Source organism: Chenopodium album, chromosome 9, assembly GCF_948465745.1.
Source record: "Chenopodium album chromosome 9, dcCheAlbu1.1, whole genome shotgun sequence".
Classification (NCBI taxonomy): Eukaryota; Viridiplantae; Streptophyta; class Magnoliopsida; order Caryophyllales; family Amaranthaceae; genus Chenopodium; species Chenopodium album.
Window position 1 is genome coordinate 5,405,218 of NC_137842.1, and position 13,595 is coordinate 5,418,812.

The 13,595-nt window shown below is 35.0% G+C and overlaps 1 protein-coding gene and 1 pseudogene across 2 annotated transcripts; both read right to left on the bottom strand.

The window, feature by feature from the left end:
* Positions 1-161: 161 nt before the first annotated feature.
* LOC145558309 (glucose-6-phosphate 1-dehydrogenase, chloroplastic-like) lies at positions 162-7,199 on the bottom strand. The gene is made up of 10 exons (XM_081619512.1): positions 6,765-7,199; positions 4,448-4,638; positions 4,231-4,325; positions 4,036-4,150; positions 2,275-2,480; positions 2,019-2,168; positions 1,820-1,940; positions 1,503-1,732; positions 1,213-1,413; positions 162-868 (listed from the first exon to the last, which is right to left on the bottom strand). The coding sequence occupies exons 1-10, from the start codon at positions 6,994-6,996 to the stop codon at positions 616-618; spliced, it is 1,794 nt and encodes a 597-aa protein (XP_081475638.1). The 5' UTR covers positions 6,997-7,199; the 3' UTR covers positions 162-615.
* A 1,805-nt stretch (positions 7,200-9,004) lies between these two features.
* LOC145557365 (oxysterol-binding protein-related protein 1B-like) lies at positions 9,005-13,477 on the bottom strand (annotated as a pseudogene). The gene is made up of 7 exons (XR_014092299.1): positions 13,334-13,477; positions 12,680-12,898; positions 12,310-12,464; positions 12,077-12,217; positions 10,403-10,533; positions 9,580-9,693; positions 9,005-9,432 (listed from the first exon to the last, which is right to left on the bottom strand). The product of XR_014092299.1 is annotated as an oxysterol-binding protein-related protein 1B-like (transcript).
* Between the last annotated feature and the right edge of the window lie 118 nt (positions 13,478-13,595).

The following is a 13,595-nucleotide window of genomic DNA, read 5'->3' on the forward strand; positions in this document are numbered from 1 at the left end:
TTGAATTTTTGGAAGGCTTCTAATCAAATTAACATCCCAAAATATATTTAGTAAATGAGAAAGTAATAACATCGATAGAAAGGTCCCCATCTTCATTTTTTATCAACGAGATCTTGATTTCCAATGAATGTGGATGCTCTAATAAGATCAGAGGATATATATTTTTTTAAAAAGAGAAAAGTCCCTTTATTGCAGCCTTGCAGGTGTTGGTATGCAACATTAAAATCATGTACACTTATAATTATAACAAAAGCTTAAACTAAATAATTGTTTTTGGCCCATTGATGAGACTACAATTTAAACTTCTAAATTGATCCATCATACATGCTTAGCATGTCTTAGCATGTACTAAGCAACCTTGATTTTCTATGTGGAACTCCCTGTATGTTGAATTTGTGTATCATGCTTATTCCATTCCCTATGTATTGAACAATATATGTTCGATTCTCATGAAATAAATCATACATGGAAGCAGACATAAATCACACTAGATGGGAGCAGTCAGCCAGATATTCAGTAGGAAGCAGAAGGCTTGTATACATAAGATGGGAGCCAAGAATTCATCTCCTTTGTGAATATTTGAATCGGATAACGAACGCTCCTCTGCGTTTCAGTTTATGAATCCTCACCACTCAGATCACCCCAGCGGACATTATGCTTAGCAGCAAGGTAATGAGATCCAACAGGTCCCCTGCTTCCATAAGGGTATAGCTCTGGTGCTACCTTTTTCTCCTCTAGTGCCTGTAACAACGGCGTGAACAACGACCAAGCAGCATCTAGCTCATCACTTCTAATGAACAGCCTACGTTCTCCTTCTATTGCATCCAGAAGTAATCTCTCGTATGCATCAGGTATTTCTCCTCGATACCTTCACAAGTTAGTAGGCACTGTCAGGAAGTTGCGGATAGACCTTATCTACTTTTTTCTCTCAGGTCAATAACAAGAATCCTTGTTACTATCCACCTAAACTTGCGTTTCAGCACTTTTTAGGAGGAAAAACAAAATCATATGCAAGCAATTGCCTTGGGAATAAATGTTTCCAAGTCAAAAGGCCGGAGACATATCTTCCAATGAAATTTCTGATAATATTAACACATGGTTGCAAAAGTATATACGAGTAGTGACTAAGAAAGCTGAATTTTATAATATTACTTCTGCTCTAGCATAGTAACTAGGTACGGAATACTTTTCAAAAAAAATTTATATGCTTACCTAGCACTGTAACACAAATTAAGGTCACTGCGGTCTAATCTCATACCAAGGCCAGGAACCTTATTGTTGATTTTCAAGAAAATCGCTTCATCAGGTTGTACCCGGAGCACAAGCTCATTGGTTGCTTTATCCAAATCAGTACCAAAATTTTTCTTGTATAAGTTTCCAGGGACATGTCTAAACTGCACTCGTATTTCAGCTCTGCATTTCATATGGCATTAACTTTATTGCCAAATGTGACCAATTCTCAAAAACAAAAAAACATAGGAGTAATAAAGATGTGTGCAAACCTCCTTGTATGAAGAGCTTTCCCAGCTTTCATCAGGAAAGGAACTCCATCCCATCGAGCATTGTCAATGAACAATGCTGCAGCTGCAAAAGTTGGAGTGAGACTATTCTTTGGCACCGTTGGATCATCTGTATATCCAGAGTAAGATTTGTTCCCTTTGGTGTGACCCTTGTATTGACCCACAACCACATCTTGAAGCTGAAGTGGTCGCATTGACCTAAGTACTTTCACCTAGATGCATGAGAGAACGATAAAACATCTAGTCCAAAAGGGAAGCAAAAGAATTATTTACAGAAATACTACGTAGTATAAGAATACCTTCTCATTTCTGATGTCCTCAGCTTCTAAGCTAACAGGTGTCTCCATTGCAAACAAGGCTAGTATTTGAAGAAGATGGTTTTGCATTATATCTCGGATTATTCCATAGTTATCAAAGTATCTAAGAGCAAAATCAGTTGAAAAAGTTAATTCATATGCTTAGTGATATATTAAGCAAATTTGAGCCTTTATAACTTACCCCCCTCGTCCCTCTGTACCAAAATCTTCAGAGAATATGAACTGGACATTCCGGATGTAGTTCCTTGACCATAGAGGCTCAAAAACAAGATTTGAAAAGCGTAGAACAGATAGATTCTCAACCAGCTCCTTCCCCAAATAGTGATCAATCCTGAACAGACATTCAAGTTTAATATGGTAAAAAACCTCTATATCTAATAATACAATAAAATATTTAACACATTAAAAATATATCAAGTTATCAACTGTAATCACACCTGAATATCTGGTCCTCAGTCAAGTACTGCTTCAAGCTTCTAGTAAGCTCACGAGATGAATCTGAGTCACGTCCAAATGGCTTTTCCACTATAACCCTTGTCCATCCACTTGTGGAAGAAGCTCGATGGCTTAAACATCGGACTACATCCACAAAAATGTTTGGTGGTATTGAAAGGTAATATAGCCTATTTGGCAGTCTACCAGCCTACAGAGATAGAAGTCAAAGTTCCAATTTTTAAAATCCCAATAATTGAACATTATCCAACCAGGAAAAGATACTTCTCGGCTTTATACAGCATATTATTGATCAAGACCTCTACATGTAAGAAAACTTATACTATAAGTAACATTAACCAGTAAGTAACAACAGTACTTTGTCTGAATAAAATGTGGCTGTGTTCAGTTAATGGCTAGCAAAAAATGTGGCTATTCATCTTATATACATTGGAACATGGGACATGCCTTCCATGTTCAAGCTTTTGGCTACAAGATATTTCAAATGAACACCAATGCAGTAGCTATTCTCTGATATATTCAGTGTTTTTGATTGACATTTAAAAACATGGGAAGTGGAATAATGTGGATTTGTACGGTCGGCAAAAAGATAAGATGTTCTAGTGTTCTATTACCCACAAAATAAATAAGTTGCTTACCAATGTCCCTCTAGGTAGGTAGAACCGTAGAACTTCCTATGCTCAACCAATTAACATCTTGCACTTAATTGGAAGTAAGACTACATGGCAGAAACAACTCGTAGGAAATACTACTTCCTTTTTTTTACTTAGCTTGTTCGAGTACTAATTCAGTGTTAGGAAGAGGAGTGAATAAACAAAGATAAATACATGTAATAAGGAAACAATAATGAGAGCTTTCTTGCTCTTGTATGCAAATGGAGAGGTTCGATGTCTTGAGTACCCTTGGGTAGTTTTGGAGATTCTCTAACCTAGATATATCTTACATTTTATATGACATAATGAATGGTTTGGTTAGTAGGTTGGTTGACTTAAGCAACAGGAGTACGGGACAGAATATGATGAAGATTATTCAGTTAGTCTTGCATATGCCAAGTAGAGTAATGAAAGAAATGGAGTAAAGAGAAAACTAAAGATTTCTCAATGTATGCTGGCATAAATCCACTACGAGTTGCACCAATTTCTTTTGATCAGGTGTGTTAAGTCATGAACTTACACCACCTTTGAAGTTCTATTCCAATCATACATAGAGCACGTATACGCTACCTTCCAAATTTTGTATCACATCATGCACTCATAAAGTCCTAACAGATAGGATGTCGAATAAGGATCAAGTTACCAGACCTCATACAATTTTTTGTTGCAGAGAGCTTAGGAGATATAGAAGGATTATAAGGTATAAAGCTGTTTGTTTCCTGGAGATTATTTATATTCTTATCTCCTAGTATAAATGCTTGTGCTCGTTTCTTTATGCCTCAATATTCAGCAGAGTAGCAAAACTCTTTACAACCCTATCAGTCTATCACTTGACATTTTTCAGTCCCGGTGTCAAGATCTTTTTGCTTACCTATTTCCTTACATTCTTCAGTCCCATGGACAATTTTGAGGTGCCAAAGTAGGCAGCCTCCATTGGATCAAGTAGTAATTATCGTATTTAAAATCAGATACTTTACCTTCTCAATATATCAAAAATAAGTTCACAGGCTCACAGCCTAACCCTAGAAGGTAACAAATAATATACACATTTGAGTTCAGTTAGAGAAAGTCACTAAATAGCAGGTGTTTTACCTCTTTTTCCTTAAGCTTACAGTCCAATCCTGAAAAGTCGTCCTCAGAATTATACTGGCCTGAATGGTAAAAGCATCTTTGCAAAAAATGATCCATTTTTTCACCACAATTTTCCCTGAAAGATCTCATTTTGTTAATAAATGCAAAGTTGTTCATGAAAAACTAAGCAAAACAGAAGGTTAACGTTCGACATACCTCTGGTCTACTCTACAGGTTAAGGTTTTACTGATCATGTTCCGCAGGTCTTCATCGTTCATTTTAGTTCGTGAATAACCAAAGATTGTGAAGCTCTGCGTTAAGTTGTTGCATGTAACACTTATACATACAGTTTCGTTGCAGTTGCACATCACATTGATACAATAATGAAAGTAAATTTAACATATAATTCATATCTTAAACAAAGACAAATTACCTCAGGAAGAAAGTTTTCATAATAGAGAGCAAAAAGTGCAGGAAAAATCTTCTTTTTGGCAAGATCTCCGGACGCACCAACTACAATTATGCTCAGCGTGGGCTCTTCTTTGACAGATTCCAATAGGGGAAGTGACTGAAATCCTACTGACGAATCAATATTCTTTGCAACATTTGGGTTTGCGGCCACACCTTCACAAACCCCAAGAAATTGAACATTCATAATGAAAAAGTGTAAGAGATGTACCATATGATAATGCAGATGAAGGATTTTTATGATTACAAATTTTGCACAAAGCTATCTAGAAATCAATCACTAAGATCAAAATCAAATAGTTTATAATATAGGTCTTAATGCCAATATTTACAAAAGCAAGAGATCCAAACAATGCAAGTGGGTGAACCTGCCTAAACTCCTAAAGTGAACCCCTTATCATTCTGTAAAAGGGCAGACAAAACAAAACAAGATTCTATTGTCAGAATTCAAGCATTGCCATCTTTTAGTTCCAAATTGATTAAGGGAAGAAAGATAAGATTGTTAGGAGCAATGCCATCATTGGAAACCAAATACCATTAACAAAATAGTTACTTGGGCAAGTAACTATGATTAAGAAGCAACATGGTGTAATTTTGTGAAAATTATTAAAATTTTAAACACGTCACTTGAGGAATTGATAGCATGAAAGCAATAATTTAGTATAGAAACATAATTATTCTGTATACTATGAGAAGACAGAAGAGTATAGAGCAATGTACAACCAAAAAAAATGAAAAAGGGTGAATATGGGAAAAGAACAGGATAGTATAGCGACAATTCATAAGAACAGGACAGAAAACTACCTCATTGACGTAGTAGGCATTCAAATTTTGGATTATATTTAATAGTACTTCACTGAAATTAGTATGTTGAAGATATTGCCAAATTGGCAACTTCAACAAGCTCCTGCTGATTACATAAACTCTTTGATAACCAACGATTTTAACAGATGAAGAAAAGCTAAACTAATATTTGTCCTCATTCCTCACTTTGGAAATAGTAGTTCCCTTGACTTTTTGGACATTGTAGTTATCTTCCAGAATGATACGAAAAGAAAAGGCAGATTGCAGAAAAGAAGCAATGATCGAAGAAGGTAAAGAGTGTTGTTCCTTAAGTTTCATGTACCTTCATCTCCAACTTGCAAGAAGTACCTAACCACTTATGATCCAGAAAACTGGGTTGATTATATGGTCCAGCAAAATTATTCCTACCACGTGGCACTTAGCCTCATTTCTTGGCTACCATCACCATGACATACACTCAAATGACTGATGAACCTAGGCCTAGTTATCCTGCAGCATTAAAACCCTGCTATATTCTCCTATAAAGTCGAATTTAGAATTTCACACATTTTTTCACAAGATACAACAACAAGAGCAATCTAAGTAAAGAAGTGCTTAAAAAGTGGTACTAGGGGAGAAAACCATAGATTGGTCTGGATATCTCAGACCATTAATTAAGCTAAAACATCTTCCTTGGACCCTTACTAACTAATCCAAGCAAGTAGTTGCTTAAAGCCTCAATTTCTATTATCTACTATATGAGTATATGACCATATCTTACACCAAATGGAAAGTATCATTCACAATATTTCCAAAGTAGTGCTCCAAATGCATTTTCTCACATTATCAATATTTATTCCATTGTTTGAATTGAATAATGTAAATCTTAACCACCATTAGGAAAAAGAACTCAGTAGCAGTTCAAAATGTGGTCGTTGAATACTATAGTTGTTAAAAATCATAGAGGCAGTAGCTTTTGATTATCCAAATCACAATAATGCCACAATGTATCTCCTTAAAAATCACAGTTAGACCCAAACTACAATAAACAATCTAAATTTCAGCACAATTTTAAGGCATCCCTAGACAAAAATTTATGATTCTTGTAACTAATAATTCTACTATATGAATGAAAGCAGCTATGATAGCACAGCTAAATTGAAATTCAATCGGAAAAATGAAACTTGCAAGAAGCACTATATCTACCAACCAATTTCTTTAACAATAATTATAGCAGCCCAAAACAAGAATAACTTATGTTACTCTGCTTCTTTGTTTCACCTATATACCCGTGTCGTATACTCGACACTTTGGACCAACACATACATCACACTCTATTTTGGACCAAAATCAAGCAAAAATTTCATAACATATGAATGTGTCACATTTGGGCACGTAATCACGTCCAACGCTTCTAGTGGAGTCTGATTAACATATATATTAAACTATTAAATATTTAATTCAACTAAAAGAGCACCACATTAAAGAAGAAAACTTACCATCTTGAAGAGAAACATCATTTAAAGGATGCCCATTTGAAAATTCAGAATGAAAACACTTTGTTTGGTAGAATCTTGAAAGAATGTGAGACACCCATTTGGAGGAATAGAGCTTTGAAGGCATAATAATGGAAGAAGATGGCAAGAAACAAGTTCCTCCATTTTTAAGGGTAATTGGAGAAACTTTAACAGCTGCTATGGAAGATGAACAAGCACTCAAATGCTTAGCCATGCAATAAATTGGTAGCAAAATTTAGAAGTTTTTTGTAAAAGATCAAATTTTTACATGAAAAATATCTTGGGTTTAGATTTGAAGGAAAGAAATTGAGGATATTTTTTATACAATTTGAAAATCAAGAAGATCAGTAAGTAGAAAACTGTTCAAATGAGTAGGATGGTAGGGTCATTTGTGATCTTTAATATGAGGCTATGAATATTTCTTGCTTTCTTTGTAATATACCTATCTTTGCAAATTACATGGGCAATGGGCGGTATCTATATTGGCTTTTTAAGGTGGGATTGGCCACATTATTTAGTTTTTGGATGTTAGCACCCGTCCTATTAAGAACATAGCCAATGGTTGCCTAAAATAAATTGGTCGTGAAATATATAATTTTTATGGATTTATGTAGGGATGACCATTAGCAATAGTCCAGTCCGAAAACAGTATAATGTATCACTGTGAAAAAGTCTACAAACACATTTTTAGGTAAAAATCTTAACTTGACTTAAAATAAACCCAAAAAGTCCAACTCATTTTTATGGGGTTGAGTGTGATATTTCATGCTAATGTCTGGCTTGATTGAATTTTTATCACCTTTAGTTTCATCCCAATTGTAACACACATTAGTTTGCTATTATCTTGTGTTTGTGAGTCCAAAATTGTGGTCTCATGTTTTAGGTCCAACTAGAAATTTATTAGTTGACTTCTAAAAGAAGCTTAGAGTGGTGTATTTGTTGTATGCTTGTATTGTATAGTCAACAAGGGGCAAAGGAGCAGCAAAAAGTTACATGCACAAAAAGAAAATCACATAAGGAGAGGAGCAAAGAATGTTTGAGAGAGTTACAGTTTGAATTTCTCAAGAAAGGCTTCACAAACACATCATTTACGTGATATTATGACTGTTGGATTTTGTTGTAACTTGATCTGATTGTTGTTGAGGACACATAGAACCTCATTTTGAAGGGTCTAAACAACAATTTGAAAGCCTTAATAAGTTAATACGGAGTAAGTTTTTGCAATATAGGTTTCCAACAACCAACTTCAACAATCAGGTTGATTGGTAATTGCGACAATTCATCCTTATCTTAAGCAAACAAACCAAATTAAGCTTTAATTAAGTGCTCATTTTAACTTTGACAATGAGATACAAATAAAACACTTTGCCACAAATATCGTGTTTGGACATGCCTATGATACTAGTTTCTCTGTATATCACGAGCGATTTCTACACACTTGCTTAAAAGCTATGTGCCATGGCAAAAACAATTGAAAAATAAAGATTCTTTTATGATTAACCTATCATCTAGTATACTTTACAATATGTAATTCACATATATAAACGACTCAATTCTATCGATGCACCACTAGCTGACTATGGCCCTGTTTGGAAGTAAGTTTATTGGGGGTATATTAGCTTATTTGACTAACTTTAGCTGATTGACTAGTCAAACAAGCTAATACAAGTGTTTGGTAGTAAGCTTATTGAAAGAGCTTATTCTACTAAATAAGCTCTTTTTGAAAAAGCTCATTTTAGGAGCTTTTTCATTAATTATTGTGAAATGATACTTATAACCTCATTTAATTTAAAATCATATCTAAACTACCTACCCCACAATTAGCTTATTGGTAATTTCACATACTCAGTCACCTTTAATCAGTTGATACAATAAGTTAGTCAAATCAGTTAATAAAATCAGCTAGTCAAAATCAACTAACTCAATCAGTTTCAGCTTTCAGCTTTCTCCCAAACAGGGCCCATATATGAAGGGTAAAAGAATTCTAGACACAGGAAAAATGTATGGCCCTATTTGGTAGTTAGCTTATTGGAGGTATATTAGCTTATTTGACTAACTTTAGCTGATTGACTAGTCAAACAAGCTAATACAAGTGTTTGGTAGTAAGCTTATTGAAAGAGCTTATTCCACTAAATAAGCTCTTTTTGAAAAAGCTCATTTTAAGAGCTTTTTCAATTAGCTTATTCATTAATTATTGTGAAATGACACTTATAACCTCATTTAATTTAAAATCCTATCTAAACTACCTATCCCACAATTAGCTTATTGGTCATTTCACATACTCAATCATTTTTAAGCTATCAACTATTTACCAAACACTTTTATATAATCAGTTAATACAATAAGTTAGTCAAATCAGTTAATAAAATCAGCTAGTCAAAATCAGCTCACTCAATCAGCTTCAGCTTTGAGCTTTCTCCCAAACAGGGTCTATGTTTTTTTGGCCTTTTGGGCTAACCATATAGGTGACTTCAGATGCGTGTAATCAGTCCAAAAACTCAGGAGAAATTTGGCCAAAGATATCAGGACATGATTCCCAGTTGCCCTGTTCCCTGGCCTCCTAATACCCTCCGACTAATAGATATGTGTCGGTTTCTTTATCCTTGGCAAACCACCGTGGCTTCCAGCCCCTTTCTTGCATTTTTCGAGCCTGGAATGGCAAGCAAAAAACAGTTTTTTACTACATCGTCTTTCAAAACTACAACCTTGAAAGATTTGTTCCCTCAGAGAGAAAATTAAGGAAAAACATAGGGAGCCAAATTCAATAATTAAACATTGCTATCACAAATTTAATTACCTGCCGCTGCCTTTGCTCTAGCCGCAACTTCTCTGCATTTTCCTTCTCATACTCCCCGTTTTCCAGGTACCGCTGGTCGGCCTTAGCCTAGAATCAGTAGGGGGGCAGCTTCTCCTATAAAAACAAAAACATAAAATAAATAATCCAAACCCACAAAAAGCACATATAACCCTCTGAAGATATATTCCCAAATTCGTTAGCTCTCAATAATAATAATTGAAAAATAGAGATTGATTACATTTTGAGCTTACATTTTTGGGTGGTAATTTGAGCTTACAAAAATCGGGGAAAAAAAATCAGTCAAAAGGGTCAAAATAAGTGTTAGATGGGGCCTACAAACGGAAAATCCAACGAATTTTTGAAAATGGGTGGTAATCTGAGCATTTATTTAATTTAAAGGGTGGTAATTTGAAATAAAAAATTAAACGGGTGGTTAGTTTGAAAATGGTTACATTTTTGGGTGGTAATTTAAAAATTAACCTAAAAATAATAATAAAAAAGAAAAGAAAGTGAGTCATTCAAGGACTTTGCTTTGCAGTATCCATGCTTAGCAATTGCTCAGGAGGTCTTGTTTAACTAGACTAAGGCGCAGCTCTTAAAAATGAATCAATCTGCAAGCTCTAATTCAATTAAAACAATGAAACTAACCAGATTGATCATTCCAACAACTGAGATAGTCCAGGGATGACCTTACTCTTTATGGGTGGGCTCAAAACATTTATATTACCAATCAACAGTAATTAAAGGTAAATCAGGAACTGTAGCAACTAGCAAATAGAATTTGAGCAAAATTAAAGAAGGGACATTGAATTTCAGTAGTTACCTTAAATCCAGGAGTAAGCTCACTCAATGTCATTGCAAAGCGAGTTAGATTATATCTGGTAGGATATCTGGGAGGCTTACTTCGCCTCCACAATAATCGGGCTTATGAGACAGCATCTCCCTTTCCTTTACCTAAGCAGTCACCATTTATCATAAGCATAATGCATGTTTTCATCCCACTTTCCAAACAATGTAACAACTGTTTTCCCATTTCTTTCTTGCACTATACCTTGAACCTGGAAATAAAGATGGGCAACGGGCCGTGCCGCGGTGGTGGGCGTGCCGTGCCGTGCCAGCTCCGCGGCGGGCCGTGCCATGCCGTGCCTAAATTTGGCAAACCCCAGCCCACGGCACGGCACGGCCCACGTTCCTGTGGGCCGGGCCGCGGGCCAAATCGTGCCACTTTTTTTTTAATAATAAAAAACGATATATATATATATATATATATATATATATATATACATATATATATATATATATATATACATACATATATATATATATATATATATATATTTTAGCACAACTTAATTTTATATAAATATTGTTATTAATTTATGTTTAGGTTAATGTTAATATATTTTGTTTTGAACAACTTTATTTTAATTAAGGTTAATAGGTTATATAAATTATTTATCTAATTATGCTTAAGTTTATATAAATAATTTTATTAATTTAGCAAAAAACAACAATACATATAATAAAAAAAAATTACGAGTGTCGTGCCGACCTACGGGCCGCCCACCGTGCCTCGTGCCGTGCCCGTGCCGATTCCTAGATTTTTGTTCACGGCACGGCCCACAGGTGGGCCGCCGTGCCAGGCCCGTGCCGCCCGCATGCCGGCACGTCCCGTGCCCATCTTTACTTGGAAAGCAATCAGATATTTAGAAAGAAGGTAAAATTTTCTTGATGTGTTAAGCATCAACATAAACCTAGTCCTCTTAGTATTAGAACAACAAGGCAAGGTCAACTGTCAAATTTAAGATCACCATCTTCAAATAACACACAAGGTTACTAGAAATTCAACTCTAGAACAAGAACGCTGTACAATTTTTAATCCAGGGTATAAATAATTATGCACAATCCATACATTAACTTATACACTACCAAGTACTTGCTAGAATCTTAAACACGAGAGCAAGGTATCCAATGGAGAGAGAAACAAGTTCACTACAGTTGAAAACTTGAAATAGAAGAAAAAACAAATGTTATGTATTTCTGCTTTAGTTTTCCACATTTTCTAGACCTATTTAAGGGCAGACGAGGGTAATGAGCCAGAAGCTTAGGTGTTTTCTACATCAAATCTACCTGATTTAAAAACACAACCGGAAAAGATCTTTTAAATTCATTTGAGTGATTTAATAAATTAGTAATGTTACCCATGATAGGTCAAAAGTATATTAAACCAACTCCTCACAACCACACACACACACACACACACACACACACCCACCCCCCCCCCCCCCCCCCAAAAAAAAAAAAAAAAAAAAAAAAAAAAAAAAAAAAAGAAAAAAGAAAGAAAGACTGAACAAGGCTGGAAATGCAAAAAGAAAAAGGCCTTGATTCTCTGGAAAACAAACAGTAGACAGTGACTAAAAAAGACAGGATGTTAATTTACTGTTGGTGAAGAGTGAAAATCATCCAGGTTTGGCTCGGGGAGGAAGAGGGACAGTACCTGTCGAGGAGTTCGGTCAATAATAGACTGCTCCTTGAACTTCATCTTGCAGGAATACTCCCGATTTCCCTGTATAAGCATCGTACCATAGTGTTTGCAATATAGCTTTCCTAATATAAGGTTGTATATGGATGTGGTTACCTAAAAATAAAAATAACTCTGTAATTCAGAAATTGAGCATAAGGGAACACTTCATATTAGCCAATAGCCCAATAGTAGTTTATATAGCTCACCTTACTCCATTGAAAAACTTCTCCATCATCAAACCAAGGTAAGAATCCCAACAGGATCAAGTTGTATAAAACTTACTTTTCAAATTGCTGTCTCCCCATAATCTCCAACCATTTAGATCACAATGACAGGCAACAATCATAGGATGATGACTTACCTAGCACAAAATAACAAACCTAACGATTCAGTATCCTTGTTCTAAAATAATAACCCAGGCTATTTTATTTCCAGAACTTCAAGGTCTCAATTCCGAATCATCAAAAGAAAACTAACAAAATGACATGAAAAGCATTATCCACTACAAAATATAATTGAAAAATTGAAATCACTGATAAAATATTAACATGGCACTTTCAGGTGAGAGATAGAAACCTTTTCTGGGAAAAACCGGAGTCCTTTTTCAGGAATATCAGCTTCATAAGTTTCTCACAACAATGGATTAAATGGCTAGCAGATTCGTCCCTCGGTGGAGACATAGCCAGGAACAGCAAACACAGCTACATTGAAGATAATCATTTTAACTACATAATCAAGAATAAGAATGTAAATTAGTTCACGGATAGATTATGCAATGAGCACAAAAAACCAATCCTAACAAAGGTTTGAGCCATATGAAACAATTGTTAAGCCTTTGTAATTTCTATACAGCGCATGGATAAGACACAATTTCAGTTTTCAACTTCCCAACAACAACAGGCCAGGTGGGGAGTACGCTAACCTAAATTCACACATCTGAAAAATGACTGGAAAAAGAAAATGAGAAAGCATCCTCAAGGGAATCAAATTGAACAAGATTTTCATAAAAGAAATAAAATACATCATGAAATCTCATCTCTGTCCAATTAATGCAGATTGAAGAAATTTGACAAAAGCTGCAATATTTTTGTTTGAAGTAGGCACACAATATCAAGCACAAAGACAAGGCACATTCACCAATTGTGGAATTCTATTTCTGGCAATACAAATAGCATATTTAAAAGACGATAAAGATGAGACAAAACAACATGACATGATTTTGAATATTACCTTCTTTCCCCATGCGTTTGCCCTGTCAAAGAGATACGAATACTCCAATTCTTCGAAGCATTTTTGAAGAGAAGAGATTGGTTCATTAATATAAACAGGAAGACAAACTTTTGTAAGATCTTTTCCAATGTTATCTTTTATCATAGACCAAAGACTAACTCCTTTCTCTTTCTACTTAGGATCAGGCAATTTCTTTCTCCAAATATATATATATATATATATATATATATATATAATCTGTTCAAATGCAACATTTTCGAGC

Excerpts from the sequence above, each read along its gene's own strand:
- LOC145558309 (XM_081619512.1), bottom strand. The coding sequence starts at position 6,996 with ATGGCTAAGCATTTGAGTGCTTGTTCATCTTCCATAGCAGCTGTTAAA. Across the intron at positions 4,639-6,764 it reads TGATGTTTCTCTTCAAGATG|GTGTGGCCGCAAACCCAAAT; the intron begins GTAAGTTTTCTT and ends GGGTTTGTGAAG. Across the intron at positions 2,481-4,035 it reads GTAAGCTTAAGGAAAAAGAG|GCTGGTAGACTGCCAAATAG; the intron begins GTAAAACACCTG and ends CTATCTCTGTAG.